This window comes from Moschus berezovskii, chromosome 8 (genome assembly GCF_049115385.1).
Source record: "Moschus berezovskii isolate FMDL1 chromosome 8, NW_MosBer_1.0, whole genome shotgun sequence".
In the NCBI taxonomy this organism is placed as follows: Eukaryota; Metazoa; Chordata; class Mammalia; order Artiodactyla; family Moschidae; genus Moschus; species Moschus berezovskii.
Window position 1 is genome coordinate 30,431,574 of NC_142467.1, and position 18,779 is coordinate 30,450,352.

The 18,779-nt window shown below is 39.0% G+C and overlaps 1 protein-coding gene and 1 pseudogene across 1 annotated transcript in view; one reads left to right on the forward strand and one right to left on the reverse strand.

The window, feature by feature from the left end:
- Window positions 1-18,779, reverse strand: part of RARS1 (arginyl-tRNA synthetase 1) — a 29,466-nt gene that overhangs the window by 3,605 nt on the left and 7,082 nt on the right. Inside the window, exons 6-12 of the mRNA XM_055429998.2 lie at window positions 17,484-17,605; window positions 16,056-16,176; window positions 14,193-14,322; window positions 13,104-13,208; window positions 9,654-9,832; window positions 9,171-9,280; window positions 3,057-3,162 (exon numbers count right to left, since the gene is read on the reverse strand). Coding sequence (XP_055285973.2) covers window positions 3,057-3,162; window positions 9,171-9,280; window positions 9,654-9,832; window positions 13,104-13,208; window positions 14,193-14,322; window positions 16,056-16,176; window positions 17,484-17,605 — 873 coding nt within the window. The remainder of the gene's footprint in view (window positions 1-3,056; window positions 3,163-9,170; window positions 9,281-9,653; window positions 9,833-13,103; window positions 13,209-14,192; window positions 14,323-16,055; window positions 16,177-17,483; window positions 17,606-18,779) is intronic.
- Window positions 17,928-18,440, forward strand: LOC129558660 (large ribosomal subunit protein eL20 pseudogene; annotated as a pseudogene).

Sequence of the window (18,779 nt, forward strand, 5' to 3'; positions counted from 1 at the left end):
GGGAGGCTGATATAGGAATACTCTGTACTATTTTATAATTTTTTATGTCTGAAATTATTTCAAAATGGAAAACTATGATTTAAGGTATTTAGAAAATCCAAAATAAAGCATATAGAGGAGAAAAGTGGGGAAAAGTTCTAACATAATATATGTACTTATATTCCACAACACAACGGGGCAAAGATGCAATGTTTGAAGGGATATGGCTGATAATTTTCCTAAACTGATGAGGAACCCAACCCTCAGAAAACTCGGCAACTCCAAGCAAGATAAATACAAAGGAAAGAAGGAAACACTCTACCTCCCTCTCCAAACCACACCTAGGCAATTAAAAACTGCAAGGAGGAATAAAGTTCACAGGAAAGTGTAAATATGTGGATAAATATAAATGGATGGCCTAAAACAAACACTATGCAAAAGACTTGAACATATCATTCACAAACAGTTAACGTAATTACTCATTAGAGAAATGCAAATTTTAACCCGTGAGATAAGACTCACAACAAGATACAGGGCAACTGGAACAATCGTACTAGTGATGGGAGTATATAATGCTTGTAACTCTCTCCTTGGCAATTTTTAAAACAGTTAAATGTAAGCCCACCCTACAACCCAGAAATGCCATTCCTAGATATACATCCAAGAGAAAAGTGCACGTACCCAAAAAGTGGCTTGAACAGTAACGCTGAAATTATTAACAGCTTCTTATTCGTAACAGTCAACAAACAGAAACAACCCTAATGTCCTTCAACAGAAGAAACACATTAATACTATTATCTAGCAGTAAAAATAAATGAACTACTGATATACCTGGAAAACAGCACATACTTTATGATTTCATTTAAAGTCCTCAAATAAACAAATATGATCTATGGTGATAGGAAACTTTCTGGGGTGATAGAGATATAACTTGACTGGTTGATGTTAGCATGGACACAACTGAGCGACTTCACTTTCACGCACTGGAGAAAGAAATGGCAACCCACTCCAGTATTCTTGCCTGCAGAATCCCAGGGACAGAGGAGCCTGCCCTCTGTGGGGTCACACAGAGTCGGACACGACTGAAGCAACTTAGCAGCAGCAGCATATATATATGTGTGTGTAAAAATTCATCAAGCTTTACATTTTACTCTATGTAGATTAAAAACTAGTAGCTGAAATGGCCAAATAAAGAGTTAAAGCAGTTTTGGTTACTATGCAGACTAAACAAACTGATTCGTGACTAAATTCTCCACTTTTCATCTGATTGTGCCACTTATACCTAGGCCAGGACTAAAAGGCAAAACCATTCTGGAGATACCAACTGGGTATACTTGACAACCACCAACTGGAAACAGAACAAAAAACAACTTCATGTTTCACTTTGGGAACAATGGAAATGGAACAGCGGGGGAGAATGTTCCCTTAGAGCCTGCCTTCACGCTCTCTGGATTATCAGTGAGACCCAAACCAAACCAGAGTACGTCCTCGAAGAACTTTTTTTTGTTTGGCTCATTCATGTCTACATTTAATCCTATTCTGGGTCTCTTTCTATAATTTTACTCTTCTGTTTATAGTAGTTATGTTCATTCCATTTGACTGCTGGAATGTAAAAGACTTAAGATCCTTTGACTCAATCTCTGACCTGTATTTATTTCTATATTAAAAAAAATTTTTCCCCCACTTTGATGCAGTTCATCCCAATTTTACAAAAATCCAACCATAGTCCTTTCTAAGGGTGCTATGAAAGGCCATCATGTTGCCTACTCTGTGGGCTCAAGGGAAGCCTCGCGTGGTTGGTGTTTACTGCTAATAACGACTCTTCAAATGCTCCCAGAGAAAGGAGCTCAGCAGATGTACACTCTAAAGTAGGCTATTCACTCAAATCACCTCAGTCTTCAGTATTCTAACATTGGTTCAAAGCAGTGACAGGTGAACTGCCAAGAAGCAGCAGAGATTCCACATTAACAAAGGAAGAAAAGGCCATGGTTTTTTGTAATAGCTAAGAACTATATTTTCACAATAAACACTCAGCAATTCACCTTGCTTATTTAACTTATATGCAGAGTACATCATGAGGATCGCTGGGCTGGAAGAAGCACAAGTTGGAATCAAGATTGCCAGGAGAAATATCAATAACCTCAGATATGCAGATGACACCACCCTTATGGCAGAAAGTGAAGAGGAACTCAAAAGCCTCTTGATGAAAGTGAAAGAGGAGAGTGAAAAGGTTGGCTTGAAGCTCAACATTCAGAAGACAAAGATCATGGCATCTGGTCCCATCACTTCATGGGAAATGGGGAAACAGTGGAAACAGTGTCAGACTTTATTTTTTGGGCTCCAAAATCACTGCAGATGCTGACTGCAGCCATGAAATTAAAAGACGGTTACTGCTTAGAAGGAAAGTTACGACCAGCCTAGATAGCATATTAAAAAGCAGAGACATTACTTTGCCAACAAAGGTCCGTCTAGTCAAGGCTATGGTTTTTCCCGTGGTCATGTATGGATGTGAGAGTTGGACTGTGAAGAAGGCTGATCGCCGAAGAATTGATGCTTTTGAACTGTGGTGTTGGAGAAGACTCTTGAGAGTCCCTTGGACTGCAAGGAGATCCAACCAGTCCATTCTAAAGGAGATCAATCCTGGGTGTTCATTGGAAGGACTAATGCTAAAGCTGAAACTGCAATACTTTGGCCACCTCATGCGACGAGTTGACTCACTGGAAAAGACTCTGATGCTGGGAAAGGTTGGGGGCGGGAGGAGAAGGGGACGACCGAGAATGAGATGGCTGGATGGCATCACCGACTTGATGGACATGAGTTTGAGTGAGCTCCGGGAGTTGGTGATGGACAGGGAGGCCTGGCGTGCTGTGATTCATGGGGTCACGGAGAGTCGGACACGACTGAGCAACTGAACTGAACTGAACTCACGAAACAAACTGTGCAATAAACCTGAGATATAAGCCTGTCAGAAGTTGACTGACTGCTTATAAACCTTCCCAGTTTTCTCAATAAAAACAAAAATGGAAAACCACAACAAAATGCATGCTACACAATATACAAGTAAGTCTTTGGATTACCTTGTCTCTCTCTTTTTCCTTCAATTTGTCCATGGAGCGTTTTAGTCCTTCTTCCAGGAGGTCAATGAGGCGCACTGTTTCACCCGATCGTGTTTTAAACTTCTTCCTAATAAAATTTACATGTCCAAATTAAACAGATTTTGAAGCAGACCTTCCAACTTAGAAATCGTTGAAAGTTAAGGTTTGACATCACCTTATTCAGCTGATAACCAGGGAGGATGACAAAAGAAAGCAGACACTCCCAGTGTCTCTCATCTATAACCCTCAACTCCAAGCATTCTATGCTTTAGGCTCCTAATAGCATTCTCTCTACACATCCATTTCTAATACAGTCCCTAAAAGGGAAAGAAAGAAGGCATCTGTTAATTTGTTCATTTTCCTGAACACGAAGTTTGGGTCAGTTGTTTTGCCTTCTTAGAAAATTATTAATTAATAATACTTTCACTTCTAGAATTGTTTGGGAGGAAATTCTTAACTGGAATCTCACTTGAATTTTCCTAACTAGTAATTCCACCTTTTTAGTGGTAGCCAACCCTAAGAACATATCAAAATCAACCTAAGAACTTTAAAACTGGATGTCAGGGCCCCACTCATACCCACTGAAATCAGAATTTTTGTGGATGGGGCAAAAGTACTGATAAGCACTGCCCTGGGCAACTGCATTATTAAAAAGCATCTCATGAAAATTGGATTTTACCTGTTAAATAAGTTTGCAAGATACTTAATGTCTTTTTCTTTCTTTTATATTAAAAACATTGTTCAATCCCAACAATGATTCAAAGGAAGCATGCTTTTCTATCTAACACAAAGTCTGTCAAAGTGACTGTGATACTTCCTGTTAAAAAGTTGTATGTTCAGAGTTGCCTTTAAAAGGGATCATCTTGCCCTTTATTCCAGAATTAAAACTCCTTTATTATTCCAAAACTATACAATTTCCCAGGCTTTCCTTATGTCATCCCTGCCTATCCTTGAGAGTCCAACATCTTCCAAACCTTCTGTGTGATGAAATGATACCCATTCATGAAGCCAAGGCAAAATGCTAAGAAAGCCTTCCTAATGTCTCCACTTGGCAAAATCTGGTCTTTTCCATTACTCCCTACCTGTGCCTGCCTTGAATCTTTATTTTTCGTTATGTGTGGGTCTTCTCCTCTCACCGGTGGTTCTAATGAGAGGGACGCACAGCTGAGTATCAAAGAGAGCTTTCAAAAACAGATGCCTAATACCCACTGCAGACCTAGAAAGTCAGTAACTCTTCTGGGAGGGGCTGCCGCTGCTGCTAAGTCACTTCAGTCGTGTCCAACTCTGTGCGACCCCATAGACGGCAGCCCACCAGGCTCCCCTGTCCCTGGGATTCTCTAGGCAAGAACACTGGAGTGGGTTGCCATTTCCTTCTCCGATGTGTGAAAGTGAAAAGTGAAAGTGAAGTCGCTCAGTCATGTCTGACTCTTAGCGACCCCATGGACTGCAGCCTACCAGGCTCCTCCATCCATGGGATTTTCTAGGCAAGAGTACTAGAGTGGCTTGCCATTGCCAGCTGGCATGTGTATTTTACCAGGTTTCAAAGGGAACTAATCTGCTTTAGAGGAAAGGCTTCTTCAGGAAACAGGACGTGTTTTATGTTATCTTCATGTACACACTGTGGAGTACCCAGCCAATGCCATCCACAGTGGGTGCTCAATACACAGGAAGTTGATCAAAAAAATGATAAATTATTTATTGTAAAAAGCCTTAAAAAAGAAAAATTCACTAAAAAAATAGATGGCAGAATCTGAGCATATTTTTTTTTTTTGGCTGCACTGCATGGCATGCGTAACTTCCCTGACCACGGACTGAACCCACTCCCCTCTAGTGGAAGCTCGGAGTCTAAACCACTGGACCACCAAGGGAGGTCTGAATTTGAGCATTTTAATATCAGTGTTTAAAATATGGTAGGATGCCACTGGCTAGCTATCACTGATAATTTTTCTTTTTATGGTGTAGGACACCATAATTATATGAATGCAGATATCTAAAACAGTACAACCAGGGTAGGAAGAATCAATATTGTGAAAATGACTATACTACCAAACACAATCTACACATTCAATGCAATCCCTATCAAGTTACCAATGACATTTTTCACAGAACTAGAACAAAAAAATTTCACAATTCATATGGAAACACAAAAGAACCCAAATAGCCAAAGCAGTCTTGAGAAAGAAGAATGGAGCTGGGGGAATCAACCTTCCTGACTTCAGTTCAGTTCAGTTCAGTCGCTCAGTCGTGTCCGACTCTCCGCGACCCCATGAATCACAGCACGCCAGGCCTCCCTGTCCATCACCAACTCCCGGAGCTCACTCAAACTCATGTTCACAGAGTCGGTGATGCCATCCAGCCATCTCATTCTCGGTCGTCCCCTTCTTCTCCCGCCCCCAACCTTTCCCAGCATCAGAGTCTTTTCCAGTGAGTCAACTCGTCGCATGAGGTGGTCAAAGTATTGCAGTTTCAGCCTGAGCATCAGTCCCTCCAATGAACACCCAGGATCGATCTCCCTTAGAATGGACTGGTTGGATCTCCTTGCGGTACAAGGGACTCTCAAGAGTCTTCTCCAACACCACAGTTCAAAAGCATCGATTCTTCGGCGATCAGCTTTCTTCACAGTCCAACTCTCACATCCATACATGACCATGGGAAAAACCATCGCCTTGACTAGATGGACCTTTGTTGGCAAAGTAATGTCTCTGCTTTATAATATACTATCTAGGTTGGTCATAACTTTCCTTCCAAGGAGTAAGCTGACTTCAGATTATACTATAAAGCTACAGTCATCAAGAGAGTATGGTACTGGCACAAAAACAGACCAATGGAACAAGATAGAAAGCCCAGAAATAAACCCATGCACCTATGGGTACCTTATTTTTGACAAAGGAGGCAAGAATATACAACGGAACAAAAACAGCCTGTTCAATAAATGGTGCTGGAAGAACTGGACAGCTACATGTAAAAGAATTAAATTAGAATACTTCCTAACATGATACACAAAGATAAACTCAAAATGGATCAAAGACCTCAATGTAAGACTAGAAACTATAAAACTCTTAGAGGAAAACATAGGCAGAACACTCAATGACATAAACCAAAGCAAGATCCTCTATGACTCACCTCCTAGAATAATGGAAATAAAAACAGAAGTAAACAAGCGGGACCTGATTAAACTTAAAAGCTTTTGCACAGCAAAGGGAACTATAAGTAAGGTGAAAAGACAACCCTCAGAATGGAAGAAAATAACAGCAAATGAAATAACTGACAAAGGTTTAATTTCCAAAATATACAAGCAGCTCATACAACTCAATACCAGAAAAACAAACAACCCAATCAAAAAGTGGGAAAATGACCTAAACAGACATTTCTCCAAAGACATACAGATGGCCAACAAACACATGAAAAGATGCTCAACATCGCTCATTATTAGAGAAACGCAAATCAAAACTACAATGAGATATCACCTCACACCAGTCAGAATGGCCATGATCAAAAAGTCTACAAACAATAAATGCTGGAGAGGGTGTGGAGAAAAGGGAACACTCTTGCACTGCTGGTGGAAATGTAAACTGATACAGCCACTATAGAAGACGGTATGGACATTCCTTTAAAAACTAGGAATAAAACCATCATATGACCCAGCAATCCCACTCCTAGGCATACACCCTGAGGAAACCAAAACTGAAAAAGACATATGTATCCCATTGTTCACTGCAGCACTATTAACAATAGCTAGAACAAGGAAGCAACCTAGATGTCCACTGACAGATAAATAGATGAAGTTGTGGTACATATACACAATGGAATATTACTCAGCCATACAAAGGAATGCCTTTGAGTCAGTTCTAATGAGGTTGATAAACCTAGAACCTATTATACAGGGCGAAGTGAGTCAGAAAGAGAAAGATAAATACCATATTCTAACACATATATATGGAATCTAGGAAAATGGCTCTGAAGAATTTACTTACAGGCAGCAATGGAGAAACAGACATAGAGAAGAGACTTGTGGACATGGGGAGAGGGGAGGAGACAGTGAGATGTGTGGAAAGAGTAACACAGCCAACAGGCACTGCTCTATGGCTAAGAAAACTCAAACAGGGGCTCTGTATCAACCTAGAGGGGAGGGAGATGGGAGGGAAGTTCAAAAGGGAAGGGATATATGTATACCTATGGCTGGTTCATGTTGAGGTTTGACAGAAAACAACAAAATTCTGTAAAGCAATTATCCTTCAATAAAAAAATTAATTAAACAAAACAACCAAAAAAAAGAAAAGAGAAAATCCTCTAGCCATTACATGATAAACAAATGCTGACATATAACTACTGGTGATAAATATCAGACATAAGAAGTAAATGTGCTAATTTTCTTCCAATTGTAGGAATAATCTAAACGTTAGTCAAAAACAAAACAAAACAGGAAAATAAGATACTATTAAGCAATACTCAACTCATGCATTTGATTTTCAGCACTTTCTTAGGACCATGAATACCTTAAGGACCAGGTGTCTTCCAATTACAAAAAAAGTGCAGCTATATAGAATTATATGTTTGATTTAAGGTATTTTGTCTGCATATAACCTTCAGTTCAGTTCAGTTCAGTTCAGTCGCTCAGTCGTGTCTGACTCTCCGCGACCCCATGAATCACAGCACGCCAGGCCTCCCTGTCCATCACCAACTCCCGGAGCTCACTCAAACTCATGTCCACAGAGTCGGTGATGCCATCCAGCCATCTCATTCTCCGTCGTCCCCTTCTCCTCCCGCCCCCAACCTTTCCCAGCATCAGAGTCTTTTCCAGTGAGTCAACTCGTCGCATGAGGTGGGCAAAGTATTGCAGTTTCAGCTTTAGCATCAGTCCCTCCAATGAACATCCAGGATTGACCTCCTTTAGAATGGACTGGTTGGATCTCCTTGCAGTCCAAGGGACTCTCAAGAGTCTTCTCCAACACCACAGTTCAAAAGCATCGATTCTTCGGCGATCAGCTTTCTTCACAGTCCAACTCTCACATCCATACATGACCACGGGAAAAACCATTGCCTTGACTAGACGGACCTTGGTTGGCAAAGTAATGTCTCTGCTTTTTAATATACTATCAAGGTTGGTCATAACTTTCCTTCCAAGGAGCAAGCGTCTTTTAATTTCATGGCTGCAATCAGCATCTGCAGTGATTTTGGAGCCCCAAAAAATAAAGTCTGACACTGTTTCCACTGTTTTTCCATCTATTTCCCATGAAGTGACGGGACCAGATGCCATGATCTTTGTTTTCTGAATGTTGAGCTTCAAGCCAACCTTTTCACTCTCCTCTTTCACTTTCATCGAGAGGCTTTTGAGTTCCTCTTCACTTTCTGCCATAAGGGTAGTGTCATCTGCATATCTGAGGTTACTGATATTTCTCCCAGCAATCTTGATTCCAGCTTGTGCTTCTTCCAGCCCAGCGTTCCTCATGATGTACTCTGCATAGAAGTTAAATAAGCAAGGTGACAATATACAACCTTGACGTACACCTTTTCCTATTTGGAACCAGTCTGTTGTTCCATGTCCAGTTCTAACTGTTGCTTCCTGACCTGCATACAGGTTTCTCAAGAGGCAGGTCAGGTGGTCTGGGATTCTCATCTCTTTCAGAATGTTCCACAGTTTATTGTGATCGACACAGTCAAAGGCTTTGGCATAGTCAATGAAGCAGAAATAGATGTTTTTCTGGAACTCTCTTGCTTTCTCCATGATCCAGCGGATGTTGGCAATTTGATCTCTGGTGCCTCTGCCTTAGCCGGCCTTTTATATGTGTAGTTAGGACTTTTGCACATTGGCATGTGAAGCATCTTGAGCTACTTCATGAAGCTTTTAGAAACATCACCCACTTTTATGTGACGGCAGAATTTAGGCCATGTCACCAAATCAAAATGATGTGGTAATTAACTAACTAAGTGATCCTAAGACAATATTAAATGGAAGATGTAAAAATTTCTCTCAATTCCTCCTAAAAGGCTACGCTCTCTGGTAGTGATAAGACACAGGTACAAAACAGCTTGGCTGCGTACATACTACTGCATAGATCAGTATGTTGTTACCGCCTTCACATTTTCCAGACTTACTTGTCTTCCCCCAGGACCACACCAAATCCAGCATGAGACACTCGAGTTACTTGAGGGTCATACCAACCAATCATTTGAGCAGCTCCAAATATTGTCTGGAAGTGTAAGGACTATAAAGAAACAGAGAAAGTCACCTGTTAAACTTTCTAATTTAAAACATGACTTAAAGCTCTTCTACTTAGGAATAAAGATTTGTAAAATTCAAATCACTCACTAACCTTTTAAGGCAAGTAAAGTTATAGGAGCTCTTCTTTATTCTTTATATATGAGAATAAGGGAACATCCTTCCTAGTTTACAGAGACAAGTGGGAAAACTGAGAAGTGAACAAGTTTGGCCAAATCCAAACCCTGTTCTCTCTTATATCACTTTTCTGAATTTCCATCTTTGAGGAAAATTTACAGGGTTTTTGAGTGCCAAATGCTTCACCATACTGCCTTATCTCCAATCAGACAACAGAAATGGATACAAATATACAAACTTACTTGTCCATTGTCTACCACATAGATGATCATATCTGCTTTTTCCTCAAATAGTCTTTGTTTAATGGCAGCCAGGTCAGATGTATCATAGGTATAACCTCCATCTGATTTTACTATGGTTAATGGTACAGAACATCCCGGAACAAACACAATCTTTCTGCCATCGTCCACCTGCACAAATCCTAGAAGAAAAAAGAAAAAAAAAAAACTGTGTCTGGGCACCCAGGGAGTGTTCCTGGTAGTTTCCCAAAGTAACACGACCTCTGGCCCCCAAACTCTTCAAAGAGCATTTCATTCTATGAGGAGTCCACCTGCTCAGCAGACACAAAACAGGGAAATCTGTGCTTTGTTTTCAAGCAGGAGCCATAGCCTTCCTTTGGGAGAAAGATGCAATTTCTATCATTATCTCTTAAAATGTATTCATCCATTTACAGTTTTCGAGTTACAACTACAACAGAGTTCAGGGCACAAACATGGCAGGGTTCAGCATTGGAACGACTAGTAAAATGGAAAAATAAAGTCATGTTCATACACTCATGATGAAAAAGGCAAAATTCTTGGATCCAAGAAGGGACAATAAGGAACATGATGGTAAAAACAGCCATATTTCAGTGTGTGCTGCTGCTGCTGCTGCTAAGTCACTTCAGTTGTGTCCGACTCTGTGTGACCCCATAGACGGAAGCCCACCAGGCTTCCCCGTCCCTGGGATTCTCCAGGCAAGAACACTGGAGTGGGTTGCCATTTCAAATACTATACTGAGTCTTAAATTCAACCTTCACAATAACTCTATGCAGTAAATACTATTACTACTGCCTTTTTCCTTTTTTTTTAAAAAACATTTTAGAAAACTGATAGTTGGTATGATGAAGGCAGTATAAAATCCTGGTTAAAAACAAACTCTGAAGCCAGACTGCCCAGATATGAATCTTGACTTAGCAAGATTCATGTAACCTTGGGAAGTTACTAACTTCTTTGTGCTTCTTTTCTTTTTTTAATGGACATTACTCTTCTTGTTACGAGTACAAAATAATGTCACAATTAAAGTGTTTCTCACATTATGACAATCTGGATTCTCATCTTCCCCTCACAGCAAGGAATACAGTTTCCCTCCAATATACTAAACTATTTCTAAGGACCCCACACTTGCTTTGCCTTGTTTTGTTGAATTCTTCCTTTCGGCTAGCATGGTTAACATGGCCAGCTTCTTTTCTCATTATTAAAATTTTTTTACCTAAATGTACAAATAACAAATGCTGGAGCAGGTGTAGAGAAAAGGGAACCTTCTTACACTGGTGGTAGGAATATAAATTGGTGCAGCCATTATGGCAAACAGTATGGAGGTTCCCCAATAAACAAAAACTAGAGTTGCTGTATGATCCAGCAATCTCATTCCTGGGCACATATCCAGATAAAACTATAATTCAAAGGGATGCACGCACCCCTGTCTTCGCAGCAGCACTATTCATAATAGCCAAGACATGGAAACAACCTAAATATCCAGCAACAGATGAATGGATAAAGACGTGGTATAAATGTACAATGGGATACTACTCAGCTATAAAAAAGAATGAAATGCCATTAACAGTAACATGGATAGATTATCATACTGAGTGAAGTAAGTCAAACAGAGAGAAATAAATATCATATGATATAATTTATCTGTGGCTCTAAAATATGACACAAATGATCCTATCTATGAAACAGAAACAGACTCAAAGAGAACAGACTTGTAGTTGCCGAGGGAGGGAAGGGAGTCTGGAGTTAGTAATATAATAGCAAACTATTATACACAGAATGGGTAAACAAGGTTATATCATATAGCATGGGTAACTAAAATCAATATTCTATGATAAACCAAAATGGAAAATACGAAAAAAAAGTATGTATATAACTGAGTCACTTTGCTGTAAAGCAGAAATTAATTGTAAATCAACTATATCTCAAGTTAAAACAATTTAAAAAAATTCCTTATCTTAAAAGTATGGTCCCCAGTCTCCAGAATGTGATTAGTATCATTCAAGGAACTAAGTTTCCCTGGAGATAACAGACTGACTGAATCCACAATTAAGGCAGAAAATGTACAAACTTATCCTGAAATATTGTGTCCAGAAAACAAGTTAACTACCACAAACTGTAAGGGTCAAGGAGGAAAAAAAGGAAAACCACTTGAGACTACCATTAGCTAAATACAAGACAATGAATATTAAAAAAATAAAGGTAAACAGTTGGAAAACATAAAATATATTAAACCTAATTTACAATAACGCTAAAAATAATCCAGTTGTTATTTCTGGAAGATATTAAGAAATTAGTTTACTATTCTGAAAATTGGTAAAGAAAAATAAAGAACCAAGCATTTATACTGTTTGCCTCCTATGAGCCATACCTCAGGTTAACCAAAATGATGATGTGACAAAGTTCTGCACAGGAGAATTCTAGGTAACAAACAAAGAAATGACAGAATCCTGCATTTCCCAACCTCTAATAAAGTAATGGAACCAAGTCATGACCATCAACAGCTGCTAAACCAGTAGAGCAAAGTCTAATGGAGAAACTAAAGGATAGATCAGGCTGACAATACCTGAACCCACTAATTCATCTTAACATCATAACGAGAGCCAACTAAAAATTGGCATTCTCACAAATAAACAAGACAAAACAAGTGAAGAAAAGAAAACACAACCAGAGTTTAATCTAGCCTCTTTAGAAAATACAGATAGAGGAATTATGCCACACAACACCATATGGAAATCTCTATAAGACAAATGGTCTAATTTCTTCAGTAATAAATGAGAAAGAAGTGTGGGGCTATGGAGAGAAACCCATGACTTAACAAATATTATATTAAACAAATGTAATGTGCAGACTCTGAAAAAATACTTATGATTAAAAAATATGAATCGGCTTGGGAAATGTGAACTCATGACTTGCTATTAAGAAATCACTGGGACGTCCCCCTGGTGGTCCAGTGGTTAAGAATCTCCCTTGCAATGCAGGGGACGTGGGTTCAATGCCTGGTCAAGGAACTAAGCTCCCACACGTCAGAAGCAACTAACCCAGCGGGCCACAACTACTGAAGCTCACATGCCACAAGTCTGTTCACTGCAATGAAAGATTCTGCACGATGTGACTAAGACCTGACGTAGCCAAATTAACAAATTAAAAAAAAGAAAGAAAGAAGTATTAGTTGTCATGGAGTGACAACGGTATCATGGTTTTGGGGTGGGATGAAGGGTCTGTTGTTTCAGAGACAAACCAAAGCAGTCATAGAAGAAATTATATAATATAAGCAGTGTACACAGGAAGGTAACAGACACAGTAAGGTCTGCCTGTGTTCATAATTAAGTTGGTGACAAATGCGTGAAGCTGGGATGTCACATAATATTCTTTGCACATTTGCCTATGTTTGAAAATTTGTATAATCAAGTTTATAAAAAAAAGCAGAGTGCTTACCTCTATCTTCAAATTCCTTTACAATATCATGCATCCTATCTTGATAGTAGGATTCTCCCCTCTCTATTAAAGAGATGTCCAATGCCTCATAGATTTTATTAAACTCTAGGGAAAAAGTCATAAAATAAAGACAATGTATAATTTAAAAAGAGAAAACATGCCTCTTACCTTCAAGGAAATTTATTATTTAATTAAATATTTGGAAGAAAATTAATTTCATTAAAATGTACGATACAGAATATTATATACATATTGCCATTTTAAAAGTGTGAAGAAAATATTGCAAGATACATGTCAAAATTATTAACAGAGGGTAGGAATACAGCTAACTTACTTTCTTTTTTCCTGTCTACATTTTTTTTTCCTCCAAAGAAATACCTCATGTCATTTTTTAAAAATGTACTTAGAAAATGTAAATGATAAGGAAAACAGAAAAGCCTTTCCTATTTGGAGATCAACTGGTCACTGAATTTTCTTATAGTTTTTCCTAATTGGTACCATTTATCTTTTTGTCTAGCTGCACATTAGTGACACAAGATAACCTACTAACACAATACATTTTACTGCCTAGTGTGGCAAAACAGCCACCAGCCTTTTCCAAAGATCTACTGGCTATTCATGTTCATCTGTTCTTCAAAGTGACCTTTCAAACAACACTGTCAAGTCTGAACACTCAGAACTGTCTTGAAACCACAAATGAATATGGAGAACTAGGGGACTTGGCGTGACACTTTACTCAAACATTCTGTTCCACCCTGGTGTGTATTTCCCTTCATTTTAGCCCTACCCATTTCTGGATAGATTTGTAAGGATTCTATCGCTTTGGATGCTTAATGTAAATAGCATCTTTTTCCTTTCTACTTTTTTCCTAACTAATTTTTCCTGGCTTCTAAAGAAATTAAATTTTGCACCTGCCTGTCTTTATAAACTTTCTTTGTAGATTCAATTTCAGAAAATATGTAAGAAAAACAAAAGTCTTATTTGCTAGCCCTTGAAAATTTAATACGTCATTCAAAGTCAATTCTGAATACTCAAGAAACTACATGCAACAGTACTCACTGGATAAAAAAACAAAGCCCAGAAGCTTACCTTGGCGGGAGACATCACAGATAAGTTTCCAAGCTTTTATGATGTCTGGATTTTTACTCTGGAGCAAAACAACACACTGATATGCTCGCTTCTTAAATTCCTCCTCAGTATCAAATCTCTTCTTGGATTCCTATATTAAAAAAGGTACGGTTTGTAAACAATCAGCCCCATATTTCTAGATAATACACATTTCTAAAAAAAAAAAAAAACCCCACCAAAAAACCAGAGGAAGTAAAAATTTAGATATTTTGCACAACAGAATAAGTGTTCTATCTCAATAGTCAAAGAATGTTGTTACAAATCAATGTGCCAGTAAAACCCAATTATCGCCTCTGAAATAATTTTCCTTAAAAATGTAAAATTTGCATCAGTGCTACCTCTACCTTTCCAGTTCACACTAGTGCTTGTGTTCCAAAACAATTACAATGTATAGCTAACAGCTGAGGCTGAATTTTCCAGGCTCTATTTTCCATTCTGAATAAATTTTTTTTTGGTAATTAAAAATAAAATTGTGGACTTCCCTGGTGGCACAGTAGATTAAAATCTGCCTGCCAGTGCAGGGGACACAGGTTTGATCCCTGGTCTGGGAAGACGCCACATGCCGTGGGGCAGATAAGCCTGTGCGCCACAACTACTGAAGCCCAAGAGCCTGCAGTCTGGACTCTGCAACAAGAGAAGCCAGTGCACAACAACCAGGGAGCGGACCCCGCCGGCTGCAACTAGAGAAAGCCCCTGTGCGGCAACAAGGACCCTGTGCAACCAAAAAACACATTGCTTTCACTGGTTCGTAGCTACTCTGAAAAGAATACGTGCTTATTAAAAAAAAATACTATTGTTAATTCTATCCCAAACTAACCAGCAATAACATTCTGAGGAATGTTCTACATATTTCTTTGCAATCACAGATCTGTATGTTTTAAAAACTATAAATATATGATTGTTCTTTAATCCTTGGTATTAAAATTCAGCAATATATTTTAACTATTTTATGGCATTAATAGATTTGCCCATTGTATTCAGTGCACAGAATCCCAGCAGATTATAACAGCTATTTCACGTAACTGCTATCAATAAACAATTTTCAATCTTTTCATTAGAAAATACATACCAAAAGATAAAAATAAAAAACTCTAAAAAAGCCAATTACCAACCAACCAAAAAAAGTTTTAAGTACTATATTATTTCTTAATACAGTAATCCTATTCTTGGGACTCTATCGTAAGAAAACAATTTTAAAAATGAGAAAACCTACATGTAGAAACATACAGGTAAAACCTATAAGTAAACCTACAAGTAAAAACATGAAGTTACTTACTGAGCATCCCCAAAATGGAGGGGGAAAAATCCAATAATAAGGAGTATACACTTTGGTCTACAAATCCAAAATGGTCACAAAGTAACATGAAAGAGTATGATAAAACTTTAAATAGGTACAATATAAAAATTATATTATAATGACAACTGATATAATAAAAATTTATATATGTATAAGTGAAAAAGTCAAAGACTGTTTACTACAGTGATTTATTTAAAATTATGGTTTATGGTAAATTTGTCTTTAAAAAACTGTTTATACTTAACAATGCTTTCAACATATATAGAATCAGGAAGATAACAGCAGCATCAAAATTTTTAAATACTAAAATGTATTTTGACCAACTCCTAAATTCACGTAAGAATGGGTAATGTTGTAGATTTAAATTTTTAATGTACACCAATAAAAGCAAACATGCTATACTGAGAAACAGAGAATGGAACAACTTTTATTTAACCCCATAATAGCTTCAAATACCATTTAAAACTCCCTAAGGAAAACAATTATAATTGATAGACACACAAATACAAAAATAAATGGCACCAAACCTTATAAAATGCCTGAAGATCCCCAATGGGAGGTGAAACTGTTAGGTAATCTGGAAACTTATCTTGCAGGTGAGCAATGAGCATGCCAAACTGGGTTCCCCAATCTCCTACATGGTTTAATCTAATATCAAACACAGAACATAAAACCACTTAAAAATGATAAACATGAACTGGACTATAAAGAAGAATGAGTGCCAAAGAACTGATGCTTTTGAACTGCAGAGCTGGAGAAGACTCCTGAGTGTCCCTTGGACTGAAAGGAGATCAAATCAGCCAATCCTAAAGGAAATCAGTCCTGAATATTCACTGGAAAGACTGATGCTGAAGCTGAAACTCCAATACTTTGGCCACCTGATGCAAGGAACTGACTCATCTGAAAAGATTTTGACGCTGGGAAAAGACTGAAGATGGGAGAAGGGGACAACAGAGGATGAAATGGTTGGGTGACATCACCGACTCGATGAACTTGGTTTGAGCAAGCTCCAAGAGTTGGTCATGGACAGGGAAGCCTGTCATGCTGCAGTCCATGGGGTTGGTTGCAAAGAGTTGGACACGACTGAGCGACCACAAATATTAAATGCCAGTACATCATGTTCAGTAGTGTTCTTTTTATGGAGGTGTTTCCTCATCTGGTCTGGGAGGCAAAGACAAGGTCTGTTATGTTTGTCATCAGATACCCAGTAATGGAGCCTGCAAACACCTGGCCTATAGGATTTGCTGAATGAAGTTCCTATGAATGGACTGTGATCTGTTTACTGCGTAGTTAACTGGGAGAGTGGCAGTCAGGTCATTGTTGGTTATTACCATAATTTTATGAAAATGTAACTTTTAAACCAATTATTTCAGTATAATTTAGTAGTTCCCAAATATCAATGAACAAAATTCTTCAAAATGTATCAATCCAATCACTTCTCATTTCTCACTGCTTTCATCTAACCTCAAACCATCAGATCATCTCATCTCGATTATTAAAATAGACTTCTAATTAATTACTATAGTCCTTTTTCCCTTCTTTGCCTAGTTTCTTCAAAGAAACCAGAGCAATCTCTAATCAGATTATATGCCCTGCTAAGACTCTCCGAAAGCTTCCCACTGCATTTAATAAAACCCCAATTTCCTACCATGGCCTATAAGGTCCAGTACAATCTGTTTCTTGCTTACCTCTCCCACTAAAATATACACTTCTAGTATACAGGAGGCACTCAAGAAATATTTGTGCAACAAACGAGGGAGTTTTTTCCTTGGTTCTACACCCACCCCAAGTCTTAACAGCTGTTAGTCCAAAGGAGGGGCCAAAGATATAATTTAAAAGCCTAATGGGTGATTATGAAGCAGACACTTAAGAATCACTGATTCAGTCAAAGATTTTTTTCTCCAGCGATACCTTCTTTTCTATAGAAATCTCCAAAGAAAGGCAAGAGTGCGTACCTCAGCACGTTATATCCTGCGAACTCAAAGAGACGGCACATGCTCTCGCCTATGATTGTTGACCGGAGGTGGCCTACATGCATCTCTTTAGCTATGTTGGGAGAGGAAAAGTCAACTATAACCTGCGATAAATAATAAAGATTTATTAGAGAGGAGTATAAAAGTTTTCTTTTGCTAACACATTCATTAATAACATTTAGTAATAAGGCTTAAACATTAGCTTGGATTGTAATTCAACTGTTAGGATTTCTGATGGAACTTCTCCATCATTAATTGAAAAATAATCAAATCTGTTTAAATAAGTTATCTATTCTTTATTTCAGAGACAACTCATAAATATCAGCTGGCTACCTCAAATGCCTTGGGGAATGAAAACAAAAAGCACATAGCAGTCAAGCCCCGGGGAGTTTTTTCGAGGATGGTGGCGATCGTGGGCAGAGCGCCATGAAGGCCTCAGGGACGCTTTGCGAATGTAAGGTGGTGGGGTGCCACCTGCCGAGCCCCAAATGCCGCATGCCGCCCCTCTATCATATGGGAATTTTTGCGCCTAGTCACGCTGTTGCCAAGCCCTGCTTCTGGTACTTTTGTGTCTCCACTGAAGAAATCCTCAGGGGAAATGGTCTACTGTGGACAGGTGTTCGAGAAATCTCCCCTGTGGGTGAAGAACTTTGGCGTCTGGCTGCACGGTGACTCCCACAGCGGGACCCACAGCGTGCACCGGGACCTGACCACAGCTGGCGCCGTCACCCAGTGCTACCGAGACATGGGCGCTGGCACCGAGCCCGGACCCACTCAATCCAGACTGTGAAGGTGGAGGAGATCGCAGCCAGCAAGTGCCGCCAACCAGCGGTCAAGCAGTTCCAAGACGCCAAGATCAGGTTCCCACTGCAACACCAGGCCCTCCGTCACCAGCACAAGCCATGCCTCACCACCAACAGGCCCAACACCTTCTTTTAGGTGCAGGACCTCTCTGTCCCCGGGTCTACCCAAATAAAACTCAAGTGGGAAAACCGGAAAAAAAAAAAAAAGAGACCCAGGGGAAGGGGGACTTTCAAAATGGTGGTGGACTAAGATATGGAGATCATCTTCCTCCCCACAAATACATCAAAAATACATCTGCATGTGGAACAACCCTTTACAGATCACCTACTGAATGCTGGCAGAAGATTCCAGACTTAAAAAAAAAAAAAAAAGACCCAGTGGAAAGGTTACTTCACAGCTATGTTCATAATCTCAAAATATGAATGATTAAATCTCAATATAAAAAGTGAAAGCCATTCTTAGCTACAGCTAATA